Here is an 18,257-nt window from a genome sequence, read left to right as displayed (position 1 = left end):
CTAACTGCAACCCTTTTTTTWATCATCGTTATAGTGATCATTATCATGAACATTCCTTAGTTTCTACCCATTTACTACAACTGGTAGCTTGCCATGTTGATCCTTTAGTCACAATCTGCTCTCCAATATTAGAAATTGGCACTCATCATTTCGGAGTCGTGCATAATTTCCCCCAGTCAGTGACTTGTTAATTGGAAATGCTATTGCTGGAGATGTTGCCACGACAACGATTTCGCATGCACTCAATTAAATTCCCCACTCTGCTTGGTGTCTGAATATGCCTGGGTGGCTGAATATGCCTGGGTGGGTCTTTCTATCTAGACCATAGCAACATGGTCTATAAATGAATTGTCATGTGCACCATGTTGATTCTATTTGCTTTGCAGTTGTAAGCAGTATTTTACGTAAAGCTCTTGGGAACAGCATTCAGATTAGAGATCGACCGATTTTATTTTATTTTTTTATTTTTTATTTTTTATGACACAATTTCTCTAGTTAATATTGCCTGCTAACATTAATTTCTTTTAACTAAATATGCAGGTTTAAAAAAATATATACTTCTGTGTATGGATTTTAAGAAAGGCATTGATGTTTATGGTTAGGTACATTCGTGCAACGCTTGTGCTTTTTTCGCGAATGCGCTTAAATCATCCCCCGTTTGGCGAAGTAGGCTGTGATTCGATGAGAAATTAACAGGCACCACATTGATTATATGCAACGCAGGACAAGCTAGTTAACCTTGTAATATCATCAACCATGTGTAGTTAACTAGTGATTATATGAAGATTGATTGTTTTTTATAAGATACGTTTAATGCTAGCTAGCAACTTACCTTGGCTCCTTGCTGCACTCGCGTAACAGGTGGTTWGCCTGCCACGTAGTTTCCTCGTGGAATGCAATGTAATCGGCCATAATCGGCATCCAAAAATGCAGATTACCAATTGTTATGAAACTTGAAATCGGCCCTAATTAATCGGTCGACCTCTAATTCAATTCGCAGTTTTTTTTAATTAATGGACTATTCTGGAGGTCTGAAATTCAGTTACAGCAATAAAGATTTTAGGCCATCTTAAAGCTGTGGCCCTCTGTCATCCTGATTCCTGGACATACTCTGCAAACTGCCCCGCGTTCATAGAAAGCCACCTATACAGGAACGAGGGCCAGTGTCTTTCTGATCTTTACGAAATTAGAACGGGCCATGTGTCTTGGGCTTCGCATGTGTCTTGGGCCTTGATTATCAGGATTTGAAGTTTCATTCCTCCCCTGGGATCCCATTTGATTTCTGAGATTAGCCGTAAGCCCCCCCCCCCCCAAGGTCGGCAGAGGCTCTGCCACTACTTGAGCCCCTTTATCCAGTCAATTCCACCCCTCATCCCGTTTGTTTACCACCTACACCAAGGGACTTAACAGATTATGGCCTCCTGGTGAGGAGGCTATCGCCCTGTTAAGAAACCCTGGACCCTAGCCACTGCCTTTAGCACTTCTGTTGATTGGCAAGGTGTAAGCAATATGACAGTACTGTAGCTCCCGCATGCCCTCTGATAGACTCCAAATAAACAGGTTTTACTGTCCTCCATATCCTTTCCTTGACCAATTAACAGCTTGACTCGTGATAAAGGATGGGATATATTTCCACCATGTAGGTCATCAGCCTTTTGAGACCATTGAGACACTGTCATAGTCTCTCATGTACTGTAAGGGCATTATTACTTTTCTGAATTCTAATGTGCTTTTTCTTTTCCGTTTCCTTTTCTTGCCATTTAGCTACTGAGGAAGAGACACATTGGAAATGACATTGTCACCGTCATCTTCCAGGAACCTGGTGCTCTTCCCTTCACTCCCCAAAACATTCGCTCGCACTTCCAGCACGTGTTCATCATCGTCAAAGTCCACAACCCTTGCACAGAAAATGTTTGCTACAGGTGAGCAAAGCAGACCGCCGATACTTCTAAAACACTTGGTGTGAGAGATGTGTAGAGCTGGTTTAAATTAACKTGCATTTATTCAATCATTCATGTACCTAAGTGCCCAATTTCAATAAGGCTGGAATCCAATCATTACAAGAGTCAATCATTCAGAAGTACCTCTTAATGATTGTTGAATCAAGTGTCAACTCCCTCCATTGCTAACGTTCAGTCCCTGGACAATAAAGTAGACAAGCTTAGGGCGAGGATCTCCTTCCAGAGAGACAACAGGGACTGTAACATAGTGTTTTTTTACAGAATCATGGCTATCTGTGGACATATTGTCCATGTCCATTCAGCCAGCAGGGTTCTCTGTCCATCGCACAGACAGGAAGAAAAAATTMTATWGGAAAAATAAAATAMGTTTCATGATTAACAACTGTGTGATTGTGGTAACGTTCTCCCAATCAGGAATACCGCATTACCTCCCAAAATAATTTTCTTCGATCATCATCACTGCCGTGTGTATTCCCACCCAAGCCGACACTCAGGGAACTACACTTTTCTATGTGCAACCTGGAAACCGCTTATTCTGAGGCAGCATTTATTGTAGCTGGGGACTTTAATAAAGGAAATCTGAGGATAACGCTACAGAAATTCTATCAACACATCTCCTGTGCTACATGCGCAACACGGACCGTGGGTCATTGCTACTCTCCCTTTTGGGGCTATGCAAAACAGGAACAGGAAGCTCCTGTRGTATGGACTGCTCAATGTTGGTCTGACCAATTGMAATCTATGCTTCAAGATTGTTTTGATCACGCGGAACTGGAAATATTCTGGGTCGCCTCTGAGAAYAGTATTTACGTACACACTGACTCGGAGAATGGGTTAATAAGGAATTGTATAGAGGATGTTGTTCCCACTGTGACGATTAGAACTCGTCCAAACCAAAATCCGTGGATTTATTGCAGCATTCGCGCAAAACTGAAAGCGCGAACCTTCGCATTTTAACCATGGCAAGGTGACTGGGAACATGGATGTGTACAAGCAGACCAGCTACGACCTCAGTAACACAATCAAGAGGCAAAACAACAGTACACAGCATTAAACGGCTCAGACATGATACATATGTGACAGGGACTCCAGACAATCACCGATTCTATGAAGGGAAAACCAGCCACGCCGCGGACATCTACGCCTCGCTCCTGGACGAGCTAAACACCTTCACCCRCTTCGAGGAAAACGACATCGAGCCCCCCAACATGGCCACCGACGCTCACGAGGACTCTGTGCTTTCGTTCTCTGTGGCCGACGTGAGTAAGTAATTTAAGCGTGTTAACCCTTGCCAGACTGCCAGGGCCACGTCCTCAAAGCATGTGCAGACCAGCTGGCTGAAGTGTTTACGGACGTATTTCATCTCCATATCCCAGTCTGTTGTTCCCACTTGCATCAAGATGTCCACCATTGTTACTGTACCCAAGAAAGTGAAGGTAAATGACTATCGCCCCTTGCACTCACTTCTGTCATCATGAAGYTCTTTGAGAGGCTAAGGATCATATCACCTCTACCTTACCTGAAACCCAGACCCTCTGCAATTCACATTTCGCTTCAACAGACCCCGGGCGATCGCCATTGCACTGCACCCTGCCCAATCCCACCTGAACAAGATAAATACCTACAGTACCAGTCAAAAGTTTGAAYACACCTACTCATTCCAGGGTTTTTATTTATTTTTACTATTTTCTACATTGTAGAATAATAGTGAAGATATCAAAACTATGAAATAACACATATGGAATCATAGTTTTGATGTCTACTATTATTCTAATAGTAAAAATAAAGAGAAACCCTTGAATGAGTTGGTGTGTCCAAACTTTTGACTGGTACTGTATGTAAGAATACTGTTCATCGATTACAGCTAAGGGCCCAGGGTCTGAACCCTTCCCTGTGCAACTCGGTCTTGGACTTCCTGACGGGCCGACCCCAAGTGGTAAGGGTAGGCAACAACACCTCCGCCATGCTGATCTTCAACACAGGGGCTTCACAGGAGTGTGTGCTCAGCCCAAGGACCTCAGCCACCCGGGCCACAGCCTGTTCACCCCACTACCATATTGAAGGCAGCTGGGACCGAGAAACTAAGAAACAGCTTCTATATCCAGGCCATCAGACTGTTACAGTCCCAACTAGCCAGCCTCCACTCAGTTCCCTGCCCTGAACCTTATTCACTGTTCTAGCCGGCTACCATGYGGTACTCTACCCTGCGCCTTAGACTGCTGCCCTATGTACATAGTCATTGAACACTAGTCACTTKAATAATGTTTACATACTGTTTAASCACTTTATATTTACAGCGCATTCGGAAAGTATTCAGACCCCTTGACTTTTCCCACATTTTGTTACGTTACAGCCTTTATTCTAAAATTGATCAAATTAATTGTTTTCCTCATCAATCTACACACAATAACCCATAATGACAAAGCGAAAATAGGTTTTTAGGAATCTTTGCAAATTAAACAAATTTAATAAACAGATGCCTTATTTATGTAAGTATTCAGACCCTTTGCTATGAGATACGAAATTGAGCTCAGGTGCACCCTGTTTCCATTGATCATCCTTGATGTTTCTACAACTTGATTGGAGTCCACCTGTGGCAAATTCAATTGATTGACCATGATTTGGAAAGGTGCACACCTGTCCGTATAAGGTCCCACAGTTGACAGTGCATGTCAGAGCAAAAACCAAGCAATGAAGCCGAAGAAATTGTTCGTAGAGCTCCGAGACAGGACTGTGTCGAAGTACAGATCTGGGGAAGGGTACCAAAAAAAGTGATGCAGCATTGAAGGTCCCCAAGAACAATGCCTTCCATCATTCTTAAACGGAAGAAGTTTGGAACCACCAAGACTCTTCCTAGAGCTGGCTGCCCGGCCAAACTGAGCAATCGGGGGAGAAGGGCCTTGGTCAGGGAGGTGACCAAGAACCCGATGGTCACTCTGACAGAGCTCCAGAGTTCCTCTGTGGGGATGGGAGAACTTTCCAGAAGGACAACCATCTCTGCAGCGCTCCACCAATCAGGCCTTTTTATGGTAGAATGGCCAGACGGAAGCCACTCCTCAGTAAAAGGCACATGACAGCCCACTTGGAGTTTGCCAAAAAGCACCTAAATGACTCAGACCATGAGAAACAAGATTCTCTGGTCTGATGAAACCAAGATTGAACTATTTGGCCTGAATGCCAAGTGTCACGTCTGGAGGAAACCTGGCACCATACCTTCAGTGAAGCATGGTGGTGGCAACATCATGCTGTGGAGAGAATTTCAGCGGCAGGGACTGGGAGACTAGTCAGGATTGAGGGTAAGATGAACGATGCAAAGTACAGAGAGATCCTTGATGAAAACCTGCTCCGGAGTGCTCAGAACCTCAGACTGAGGGCTAAGATTCACCTTCCAATAGGACAATGACCCTAAGCACACAGCTAAGAAAAKGCAGGAGTGGCTTTGGGACAAGTCTCAATGTCCTTGAGTGACCCAGCCAGAGCCTGGACTTGAACATGATCGAACATCTCTGGAATGACCTGAAAATAGCTGTGCAGCGACGCTCCCCATCCAACCTGATGAGCTTGAGAGGATCTGCAGAGAAGAATGGGAGAAACTCCCCAAATACAGGTGTGCAAAGCTTGTAGCTTCAAACCCAAGACTTGAGGCTGTAATTGCTGCCAAAGGTGATTCAACAAAGTACTGAGAAAAGGACCTGAATACTTATGTAAATATAATAATAAAGTTTGTTTTACTTTTAATAAATAAATAAAAATGTCAACCTGTTTTTGCTTTGTCATTATGGGATATTATGTGTAGATTGATGAGTGAAAAATAAGGCTGTAATGTAACAAAGTGGAAAAAGTCAAGGGGTCTGAATACTTTCCGAATTCACTTCATATACTGAATTCTAGTCATGGCTCAACCTGTATAACTACTGCTGTACAATACTGTCCATACTGCCTTTACACATCATTATGTGTATATATATTCCAGTCTCTTGACATTGCTAGTTTTTTTTCTTGATTGTGTATTTTATGATTTTTAATTGCTAGCTATTACTGCACTGTTGGAGCTAGAAACACAAGCATTTTGCTGCACCTGTGATAACATCTCCAAATCTGTTTTGATTTAATTTGGGTTTGGATATGCTGCTGTACAATTCAAAGAAACTTCTGAAAATCCACGACAATGATTTCCGGCCCTTACTGTTAGRGGACCTGAGTCTTAAATCAGAATTCTGATCATACAGAAACACCAGTTGCTTGTCACTACCTACACCACTGTGAGGGTTGAAATGACCTCTATTTGTTTAAACTGAAACCACACCTCTATTTATAATAGAGCATTATAAAAGTATGCTAGTGTAGTCCCATTATATTCACGCAATGGAACAACACTTTAGCTATCTAATATGACGTACAGTTAGTCGTGAAACCACTTGTTCTGCTCTTGTAATTGCTCTTTCGGATTAGCAGAACAACAGTTTGAAACCTTTCCATTTCCAGTGAGTGGCAGTAATGGCTGTAATTCAAAATCCCCCAACAGATCTCTCTCAAATGTATTGTTATGACCTATTTGTGTTACTTAGAAAAGATTATGAAGCAAAACGACAGAGGGATTAAAATGGCTGTTTGTCTTTATTTTTTTAGTGTGGCGGTCACCAGATCTAAAGACGTGCCCGCCTTCGGTCCTCYTATCCCCCAGGGGGTGTTCTTCCCAAAGTCGGCCATGTTCCGGGACTTCCTCCTGGCCAAGATGATGAACGGCGAGAATGCGGTGCATAAGTCGGACAAGTTCCGCGCCATGGCCATGCGCACGCGCCAAGAGTACCTGAAGGATTTGGCCGAGAACTTTGTAAGCGCCACCCCCGTGGACTCTTCGGCGGCYAAGTTCAGCTTCATCTCGTTGGGTGTCAAGAAGAAGGAGCGCAGCCGACCCCGGCGCAACGCCCACCTCCAGAGCTACGGGGCGGTCACTTGGGCTGTGGTGGCCCGGGACTTTGGCCAGTCAGCAGACATTGGCTGCTTGCTGGCCGTCTCCAATGAGTTTGTGGTGCTGATCGAAGAGGCGTCCAAGGAGGTGGTGTTCAACTGCTACTGCCGCGACGTCCTCGGTTGGAGCTCAACATCCGGGAGCGTCCGGCTTTTCTACGAGCGAGGCGAGTGTGTGGTGTTCTCCACGCAGGAAGGATGCTGGGACGACGTCCGGGAGATCATGCAGAGGTTGGAGGTAAGAAGGTTTTGTGGGAGGCTTAAAGACAACATAATTCAGTGCTACACATCCTGTACACAGATTAAGCCTAATCCTGGACTAAAAAGCATTTTCAATTAAGATTTTCCATTGAATGATTTTTAGTCAAGGCTTAATATGTGTCCGGGAAACCACGCCTCGATGTTTAAACCAGGGATCGTCAATCGGACCCACAAGGAACATATCTGATTCAACTTCTCCACGTATTTACTGAAGACTAGGTTTAGTTGATCACTTGGTTTTGTTACTGCTTGGCTGTACCCACACTGGCCCAGAGAGATTGGCCACCTCAGTATCATAAGACACTTGCATAAAACCTTGTACCTCAGTATTTGGCTGCGTTTCGACAGGCATCCCAATTAAGATTTTTTTTTTCTAACTAATTTGTATTTTGACCAGTCAGATCAGCTCTGTAAAAGATCTGAATTGAAAAGATCTTGTTAAGCTAAATAGTTTACTATGGGTGAACACTGCAGTGAGATGATTACTCAAGTCCTGCGAGCCAGCCCAAGTCACAGCAGTTTAGTCAGCAGGTCAGCAGATGTCCCCCATTATACTGCCACTTTACCTCAGCCTCACAACAATATGTTTGTTGTTACAAGTTACTGTTCTTGAATCACTGGTGGTAATAAAGGCCTGCCGGGGCGTGTACTTTCCTCCTGCTTTTTTCCCACGAATTGATTGAGTAATTTGGTTGATAATTGTATTATTTAGGGGGAGACGAGAGGTCGTATGGGGTCGGGTGTCTCTGAGCTCTCTATCCTAATCCCTTTTCATTTCGGTTAAATGGGATTATCCAAAGGTGTCGAAAGCCTCTGCTAGGGTTGTCACAATACCATTCGCCTCAGACGGCCAGGATTTAAAACTTCTTTGGGATAGGGGGCGGTATTTTGACGCCCGGATGAAAAGCATGCCCAAAGTAAACTCCCTGCTACTCAGGCCCAGAAGCTAGGATATGCATATAATTGGTCGACTTGGATAGAAAACACTCTAAACTTTCTAGAACTGTTAAAATAATGTCTGTGAGTATAACAGAACTGAAATGGCAGGCGAAACCCCGAGGACAAACCATCCCCCCCMAAATTTATTTCAATGGCTGGCACTTTWGGGCGAAATCGTGCCCGATTGCATTTCCTAGGGCTTCCACTAGATGTCAACAGTCTTTAGAAAACGTTTCCGGCTGGTTTTTGGAAATATGAGGGAGAAAAAGTAGTTTTTCTAAAGGCTCCCATTTTGGCTGTAGTGTTTCCATGCGCATGGTCGAGATAGAGCGTTCTTTTTGTTTATCTCCGGTAAAGACAATAACGATTCTCCGTCTTAAATTCTATTGTTTATTTGCRTATTAGGGTACCTAAGGATTGATTTATAAACGTTAATTGACTTGTTTAGATAAGTTTATTGGTAACGTTTGGGATTCATTTTGACCAATGGAAACCGAGTGGATTATTGACTGAAGCGCGCCAGCTAAACTGAGTTTTTATGGATATAAAGAAGAAATTTATCGAACAAAAGGACCATTTGTAATGTAACTGAGACCTTTTGGAGTGCCAACAGAAGAAGATCTTCAAAGGTAAGGCATATATTATATTGCTTTTTCTGACTTTCGTGTCGCAACTCCCTGGTTGAAAATGATTTGTTATGCATTTGTGTGCTGGACGCTGTCCTCAGATAATCGCGCTACCGTCCCACCTATCCCAAAGAAGTTTTAAGATGCTAAAAAGTGGTGAAGAACTGGGGAGTCTGGATAAAAATAGTGACACGTTGCCACTCCAAACAGAGCTGGTGTTTTTTAACCTTTGGCATCGTGACGACCCTAATCTCTGCAGAGCTTGACATTGTGCGATTGGCTGGTTTATTCTGAAATTATCTAGGTATTTCTCCTGTTGTTGGCAAACTTTTTTTGTCAAATCCTGTAACTGTTTCCTGCACTTCAAGAGGCCAGCTCAGGCCACGTTTGGACTATATTTTGTTTTTGTTGCCAAGTTTGATTGAATGGAGGCCWTAGTCTTTTCAACCAACTTTACAATGGAAAGGGATAATAATTTAAGATCTCATCAGCTTCGGTGCTATTAAGGTTTTGTATTTGTGTGGATTTGGTCAAACCACAACCTCACGGAGAGGCAGAAATTAGCAACTTTAACTGGGGTAAAGGTTGATCTACATTAGGCCTTATAAGGTAATGCTCATAGCTTTTCAAAACAGTTACCAACATGGATAAACCCTAATAAAGCCATTAGATCAAAGTAGGCTGAAATTTACTCTCTTGGTCATGTCGCCCTAGATTGTCACCCGGGGCTGCGAGACAGTGGAGATGACCCTCCGGCGGAACGGTTTGGGCCAGCTGGGATTCCACGTCAACTTCGAGGGTGTGGTGGCAGACGTGGAGCCCTTCGGCTTCGCCTGGCAGGTGGGTCTCCGTCCGGGCAGCCGGCTGATGGAGATCTGCAAGGTGGCCGTGGCCACACTGTCCCACGAGCAGATGATCGACCTGCTGCGCACGTCCAACACGGTCAGTGTGGTCATCGTCCAGCCCCATGAGGACGGCACACCCAGGAGGTAGGTTAAACACCACTTCCTCCTTCTTTGTACTTAACTTAAACTAAGCTTAATAGCTCTTACAAAAACATCTGTCCCAAGCGTTGTTTTATTCTTTCACTGAACAAAAATGTAAACGCAACATGCAACAATTTCAACGATTTTACTGTGTAATAGTTCATATAAGGAAATCGGTCAATTGAAATAAATGTATTAGGCCCTAATGTATGGATTTCACATGACTGGGCAGGGGCGCAGCTATGGGTGGGCATGGGACTTGGGAACCTGGCCCAGCCAATCGGRATGAGTTTTTCCCCACAAAAGGGCTTTATTACAGACATAAATGCTCCTCCGTTTCATCAGCTGTCAGAGTGGCTGGTCTCAAACGATCCCGCAGGTAAAGAAGTTGGATGTGGAGGACTGGCGCCTGGACTGGCGTGGTTACACGTGGTCTGTGATTGTGAGGCAACAGCTCTGGTGGACATTCCTACAGTCATCATGCCAATTGCACACTCCCTCAACTTGAGACATCTGTGGCATTGTGTTGTGTGACAAAACTGCAMATTTTTTGAGTGGCCTTTTATTGTCCCCAGGACAAGGTGTACCAGTGTAAATATCATGCTGTTTAATCAGCTTCTTGATATGCCACATCTGTCAAGTGGATGGATTATCTTGGCAAAGGAGAAATGCTCACTAACAGGGATGTAAATTGGGGATGCACGATATATCGGCGAGCATATCGGAATCRRCCGATATTAGCTAAAAATGCCAACATCGGCATCGGCCTGATGTCTAGTTTAACCTCTCTTGGGCACGTGAGGCGGTAGCGTCCCACCACTTCAACAGCCAGTGAAACTGCTGGGCGCCAAATTCAAATACAGAAATACTCACTATAAAAATTCAGAAAACAAAACATATTTTACATAGGTTTAAAGATTAACTTCTTGTGAATCCAACCACGGTGTCAGATTTTTAAAAATGCTTTACGGCRAAAGCATAYATTACGATTATGAGAACATAGCCCACAAGACAAATCATTACAAACAGTAGCCAGCCAGATAGAACAGTTACACAATTTAGAAATAGAGATAAAATGAATCCCTTACCTTTGATTCATATGGTTGCACTCAGCAGACATTCATTTACTCAATAAATGTACCTCTTGTTCGATAAAGTCTCTTTATACTCCAAGAACTAGTGTTTGTTCGCGCCGCGTTTTCTTCAGTAATCCACAGGCTGAACGCAGTCAAAACAGGAGACAAAAAAATCCAATTGTATCCTAAAGTTATAGAAACATGTCAAACGATGTTTATTCAACCTCAGTTGTTTTTAGCTTAAATAATGGATACTATTTCAACTGGACAATAACATCGTCAATATATAAATGTACAAGAAACGAACTCTCTCGGTCTTTGCGAGGAAAAAGCTCGTGAAACGTTAGGGTCCACTCATTCAGACTGCTCTTATTCCTCATTTTTCTGAATACAAGACTGAAAACCAATTCTAAAGACTGTTGACATCTAGTGGAGGCATAGAAACTGCAAGTGAGTCCTAAGTCAAGGGATACTGTAATGGCATTGAATAGAAGAAAAAAACTACTTCCTGAATGGATTTTTCGCAGGTTTTTGCCTGCCAAATCAGTTCTGTTACGCACAGCCACTTTTAACAGTTTGGAAACTTTAGAGTGTTTTCTATCAATCTACCAGTTATATGCAGATCATATCTTCTGGGCCCAGAAACAGGCCGTTTAATTTGGGCTGCATTTCATCCAAAATTCCGAATTGCCTGCCCTACCCTAGAGAAGTTAACACCGATGTGCAAAACCGATGTCAAAGCTGAAGTGCATACATATATAACGTAAGTAGTTGACGTAATGAGCCGCAGAAATATAGCGCTACACAGGAAAAAAAGCTGAAAAATACTAAGCGCACACTTCCAACAGCTAAACAAATTCAAGTCGAGCAGTCATTTGAAAGAGTAAGAAATTTCAGCGAGACAACTCAAAGGCGAAATCCATTAAATCCAAGATAATGGATTTCATTAGGCTACTTGTTATGGGCATCATAACTGACATTTGGACCAGCGATGTCAGTCCCATGAGCATGCTGAGTTTGACAGCAAATGTGGGCCGACAGGATGTCGTACTGTGGAAAGCTGTATTGCGATGCTCAAGAACGTGCTGGTTCTATACGCTGCTGCATTTTCATGGCATTTGAGAACATGTTTGAAACTTGGAACACTGAACACACTCCTAGCGCCATCGAGGAAATAAGCTCAACTGCATCTGCAGCAGACATGATACCCTCTGTCATGGCATTGCAAACGCCTGTTCAACAAAACTGCTGTCACAGACCGTGGGGTTAAAATGTACAAAAGTTACTCGAGGCTGGGAATAAGCCATTCGGTGGTATTACTTCTCTGAGCTTTTTACTGTGTCGCACCATGCTTAATGCTAGGTACAAGGACTGCTACTGTCGATGCAGACAAGAAACAGGTTTACGTGAAAACGTTACATTACTGCTGGACAAGATGGAAACGGACACAGTGTCAGTGCGCACCGAGGAAGAGAGATCATGGACGGACAGAGCTGAAACTTCACTGCTTGACATGTATGATGAAATCCTGGTTGAGAATGAAAAGACTGATCAAATGTACAATGAAAAGCACACAGTAATGAAAGAAATAGGTTTTTGATATGTTTTTACTGGTAAGGGGACATACGTAAATTCCAACAAAATAACTTTTTGGTGTATGTGTCTGTGTGAACCTTTTATTAACTAGGTAAGTCAGTTTAAGAGAAATTCTTAATTTACAATGACAGCCTACCCGCGGCCAAACCGGATGATGCTGGGCCAATTGTGGGCCGCTCCTGGGACTTCCCAATCACGGCGCGGAGTGTGATACAGCTGGATTCGAACAGGGGACTGTAGTGATGCCTCTTGCACTGAGATGCAGTGCCGTAGACCGCTGTGTGTGTGTAACTATTTAACTCTACTAGAATGCATAAAAGGCCGCAAAAGGACATGTCAGGACATGTTAGCCGTCACATCAATCAAGTTATGACGGTACTGCCGTACTCAGTGTTCATGTCCCCTATTGAGCATGTTTGGGATGCTCTGGATCGATGTGTACGACAGCTTGTTCCAGTTCCGGCCAATATCCAGCAACTTCGCACAGCCATTGAAGAGGAGTGGGACAGCATTCCACAGGCCACAATCAACAGCCTGATCAACTCTATGTGAAGTAGATGTTGCACTGCATGAGGCAAATTCACCAGATACTGATTGGTTTTCTGATCCACGCCCCTACCTTTTTTTTAAGGTACCTTTGACCAACAGATTCATATCTGTATTCCCAGTCATGTGAAATCCATAGATTAGGGCCTAATGAATTTATTTCAGTTGACCGATTTTTTTTTTTCTTTATATGAACTGTAACTCAGTAAAATCTTTGACATTGTTGCATCTTTTATTTTTGTTCAGTGTACGTAGCGCATTACTTTTGTCCAGAGCCCTATGGGCCTGTGCCATTTGAGACTGGGCCAACATGTATGAATCAAGACCGGGTTTTCGTGCTGTGACAATTTTCTTGGGACATTCCAAGGTAGTCGTTGGGTTGGTTGGTGAACTCTTGTGTTGAGAACTTGAGACTTGCCAAATCATGTTTTAACAGGAATCAAGCAGGGTGAAAGAGAGAACATTATCCATAGTTTTGTACTGTATGTGCATTAGGAACATTTCTGGGATCTTTTATTTTAGCTCATGAAACATGGGACCAACACTTTACATGTTGTGTTTATATTTTTGTTCAGAATAGGAAATATGATGCCTTTTGGGACTTGGCTAGTTCAAAGCTAATGATCTCTGTAGTCATGACCTAATGGGCTTGTTAAATTAATCAATGTTGTCTATTAATGTTATGTTTTGTGTGGACCCCTGGAAGAGTAGCTGCTGCTTTCGCAACCGCTAGCGGGGATCCCAAAAAAATACTAATACCAGTGTTATTGATTTCAATCGGCCACAGGCTTAGTCAATGCAGCTCATATCCATCAGCAAATTTTTTACATATTTAACTGTAGCAAAGTAGCAGTAAATTGGGGTGAAGTTGGACACAAGTTAGCAGCGACTGGTCCCAAATGCAATGGGAAGTTTGCACTCAGAATATTGGGTTAATACTATATTCTGACGTTTAAATCAAGCAAGAAAGAGTTGGAACGGGGCTATACCAGTTTGGAAATGGACGTATCAATTAGTGAGGTTTGAGGAAAAATGTATCGGACAGTGAAAAATCTCAAAATACCTAACTCTTAAAATGCAGTCCATCTGCCAAATCTCAACTTAACTCTCCCATTGACTTACAGTATAGCCTATTTGGCAAGTAAGAGGATTCACACTTTTTACATTAGATGCACTTAACAACACACTGTAAGTGTAACAACACTTACACTTACAGTATAATGTAAGTACATGTACTTTACCATTTTAAGATTGTTTTGTAAGACGCTGAATTGCTAATGTGTCTTTTGATTTATTCTATCAGGAGCTGCTCGGAGATGTACCGCGTCCCCGTGGTGGAGTACAAGACCACCACGGCTGCCGGCTGGCACCGCGTCTCGACCGCCCCGGGTGGCGGCCCGTCCATGTCCCGGGCCTCCCCCACACAGGGCCCCAGCCCTGGGCAGCAGATGTTCCACTACGCCCAGGGGGCCATCTCCCGCAGCACCTCCTTTGACAGGAAGCAACAGGACGGGACCAGGTACACCTCAGCACCCACCTCCATCTTCATTGACTCATAGTTCCTAGTTCAAACGCCCTAGATCAGAGGTACTCAAATATTAGCCTGGAGGGTCAAAGTGCTGCCGGTTTTCTTTTCGAACAGATTAAACTCATTGTCACTGGTTGGTTAGAGATTCCACTCACGAGCACTGTCTTAGAGCGAAGAATTTACATCAGCAGTACTTGGAGACCAGCAGTACTTGGAGACCAAAATCTGGAGACCAGATTTGAGTATCCCTGCCTTTGACACTCATAATCATGCTCAAAGTGTGTCACCAAAAGAAACTTGAGGTACACTACCGTTCAACAGTTTGGGGTCACTTAGAAATGTCCTTGTTTTTGAAAGAAAATAAAATGTTTTGTCCATTTAAAATATGTAGACATTGTCAATGTTGTAAATGACTATTGTAGCTGGAAATGGATGATTTTTAATGGAATATCTACATAGGCATACAGAGGCCAATTATCAGCAACCATCACTCCTAGGCTTCTAGGCAGAGTTGCAAAGAAAAAGCCATATCTCAGACTGGCCAATAAAAAAAGATTAAGATGGGCAAAAGACAGACACTGGACAGACACTGGACAGAGGAACTCTGCCTAGAAGGCCAGCATCCCGGAGTCACCTCTTCACTGTTCACTGACGTTGAGACTGGTGTTTTGCGGGTACTATTTAATGAAGCTGCCAGTTGAGGACTTGTGAGGCTTCTGTTTCTCATACTAGACACACTAATGTACTTGTCCTCTTGCTCAGTTGTGCACCGGGGCCTCCAACTCCTCTTTCTATTCTGGTTAGAGACAGTTTGCGCTGTTCTGTGAAGGGAGTAGTACACAGCTTTGTATAAGATCTTCAGTTTCTTGGCAAATTCTCGCATGGAATAACCTCTATTTCTCAGAACAAGATTAGACTGACGAGTTTCAGAAGAAAGTACTTTGTTTCTGGCCATTTTGAGCCTGTAATCGAACCCACAAATGCTGATGTTCCAGATACTCAACTAGTCTAGAAGGCCAGTTTTATTGCTTCTTTAATCAGAACAACAGTTTTCAGCTGTGCTAACATAATTGCAAAAGGGTTTTCTAATGATCAATTAGCCTTTTAAAATGATAAACTTGGATTAGCTAACACAACGTGCCATTGGAACACAGGAATGATAGTTGCTGATAATGGGCCTCTATACGCCTATGTAGATATTCCATAAAAAATCTGCCGTTTCCAGCTACAATAGTCATTTACAACATTAACAATGTCTACACTGTATTTCTGATCAATTTGATGTTTATTTTAATGGACAAAATAATTTGCTTTTCTTTCAAAAACAAGGACATTTCTAAGTGACCCCAAACGTTTGAATGGTAGTGTATATTACATCAAACATGCTTCCTTGCTTGGCATAAAGATTCACTCAGATTTCATATACATATACAGATTTGCTGACCAATCATGTCTGACTCCTCCCAAGGACCTGTACTAATAATTGAATAGGACTCATTGTTGACCTGTTTTTGTTAGTGAAATTGTATAATTTTCCCGACGGACACAATGGCACCTCTATCCTTAGTATCACTGACACTGCACGACATTAGCATAGGCCGTGCATAATGAGGTCAAGGTTTTTGTAATGTGATTAGCATAAAATTAAGTGGCAAATACATGACTGGGAAACTGAGACTGCTCTGCAGGGAAGAAAAACAAGATGGGGGAAGGGGCATGTTCATTAGGGAAAGCAACTGAGTGTTTTAAAACGATTTGCAATGGAAAACAGGAATGAGCTTTTGTTATTTGACAAGTCTAGGTAAACCATCCCTGTTTGTCTGTTTTCTACCGTTGATCCCTAATGAACTCGACCCAACTCTAATTCCAACTCTAACATACTGTTGCTACTATACTTAAAGCAGTGTTTCTCACAGACATTGCTTCAGATGGTATTTGCACACACAAAAAAGTGGGTAACAGAACTAGAAAAAACAACTGAATCAATGGTGAATGTAGATGATAAGCACTCTCTGGCACTTGATATAATACTAACAGAAAAACAAACAGAAGAGACTAAGGTTTTTCCTAGTTTTTTTGTTTTTGCCCTTATGTTTGGTCATGTTTTATGGAGCGATTTTTTTTTTCTTTCTGGCAATTTATCAGAATTTGTATTATGAAATGTTTCATTTTGTTGGCACTAATATCACTCCATAAGCATCTACTTTTTCACTCTGTCTATGAGGATCGACCTCCCATGTTACTGAACTTGGTACACAGCATGGAAGGTGGTGAGGGGTTGAGGGCGGGGGGCTGTGGGGTTAGCTAGCAGGGCGTCAAGGCATGTGAATGTTTTATTGAGCTCCTGAGTGGCTCTTGTTTGCAGCCTTGCACTGCCCCTCTGTTGTGGTCTGTCCTCGATCGCCTGTACRCGCACGCGCACACACACACACACAGCGACAGTAAGGCTACCTCAGCACTGGTCTTTCGGGTAGTGTTGCATTACATGTCAGCTATGCAAGGGTGCATCAGGTTGAACGCGCGTGTGTGGCCATGCCATGCGTGTGTGTGGTGTTTCATCTAATCAGTGTGCGCATGTCCTTTTACAACTGTGTGACAACTGTGCGTGTGCATGCAAGCATACCGGTATGTTTGTGTATATGTGGGAGTAGTGCATTTTTGTGGGATGAGTTTGACCTTTAGTAAAAAGAAAAGCACAGCCTGTTGGCTGTCATTTTTCCTTATCGTGGCGGAAAATTGAGATGAAGTGATTCCCTTCTAGTCAATGGTTTCACAGGAATGATTCTGGCATAGATTGTCCTCTCAGGAGTCAAAACTCTATTTTCAGATTAGAGTGTCCTTGTAAATGTCTGTATGAAAGACGTTACAAGTCTACACTGAGTGTACAAAAATATTGTGAACACTTGCTCTTTCCATGACATGGACTGACCAGGTGAGTCCATGTGAAAGCTATGTTCCCTTATTGACACAACTGTGGGCAGCATTGGAGTCAAAATGGGCGAGCATCCGGTTTCTGGGTTATGATTCACGCAACATTACATTTTACCATACCGTATTTGTCATATGTGACACTTTGTCTGGGTTCTACAGAGAAAACAGACGTGATAGACTCCGAGGTAGTACAATGGAACCCTTACGGTGACATGTTTTCCTAAGGGGAAACAAGACATGGAGACACTGCATATGTTTGTGCGGGGGTTGTTTGAATTCAAACACTTTGTGGCTTCCACTCCTAGTTGGAGCTTCGCCAGCTAATTAAGAGGGAGTGGGACTCAATTTGCAGCTGCCAACGCCTTGCGAAGCAGGCCTGCTCCAAAGCTGCTGAATATGCACAATTATCCTCCCTTTCACACCACCTCATCCCTTACTCCCCGCCCTACAATATATACCCTCTATTACGCTCGCTTACCCATTGCACATTTACGATCCCATCTCAGCTTTTCCATATGATCCGGGATTCTGTGTTTTTTCGAGGGCTCAGCGTTCCTCCCGGGCCGGCGGGAGAGTCGAGTTTCACGAGTCGGAGGCTCGAGCATCTCCGACTCTCACGGAGGCTTGGAACAGTCTGTTCAGGCTAAGAATAACGCCTTGCCTAACTGCGTACTTACGCTATGTTCCCCTAGTATTTCCCCAAACACTCTTCATAAATGGATGGGATTCTAGTAGTCCAGTTGCTCTTTATCGTCACTGTCTAATGGTTGACCTACTATTTGTATTGTCAGTATCGAACAATAAAAAATAAAACATCTTATCTACACTGTGTAATT

The 18,257-nt window shown here is 43.1% G+C and overlaps 1 protein-coding gene across 5 annotated transcripts in view; it reads left to right on the top strand.

Annotated features, from left to right (window-relative positions):
- LOC112070660 (signal-induced proliferation-associated 1-like protein 2) overlaps positions 1 to 18,257 on the top strand; it is a 104,230-nt gene that overhangs the window by 59,995 nt on the left and 25,978 nt on the right. For all 5 annotated transcript variants that reach the window (XM_024138089.2, XM_024138090.2, XM_024138088.2 and 2 more), the window contains exons 7-10: positions 1,765 to 1,922; positions 6,591 to 7,170; positions 9,473 to 9,747; positions 14,266 to 14,481. In XM_024138089.2, coding sequence (XP_023993857.1) covers positions 1,765 to 1,922; positions 6,591 to 7,170; positions 9,473 to 9,747; positions 14,266 to 14,481 — 1,229 coding nt within the window. The remainder of the gene's footprint in view (positions 1 to 1,764; positions 1,923 to 6,590; positions 7,171 to 9,472; positions 9,748 to 14,265; positions 14,482 to 18,257) is intronic.

This window comes from Salvelinus sp. IW2-2015, unplaced genomic scaffold (assembly GCF_002910315.2).
Source record: "Salvelinus sp. IW2-2015 unplaced genomic scaffold, ASM291031v2 Un_scaffold1384, whole genome shotgun sequence".
Classification (NCBI taxonomy): Eukaryota; Metazoa; Chordata; class Actinopteri; order Salmoniformes; family Salmonidae; genus Salvelinus; species Salvelinus sp. IW2-2015.
The sequence above is the reverse complement of the archived record's forward strand: the minus strand, read 5'-3'. Positions and strand labels throughout refer to the sequence as shown.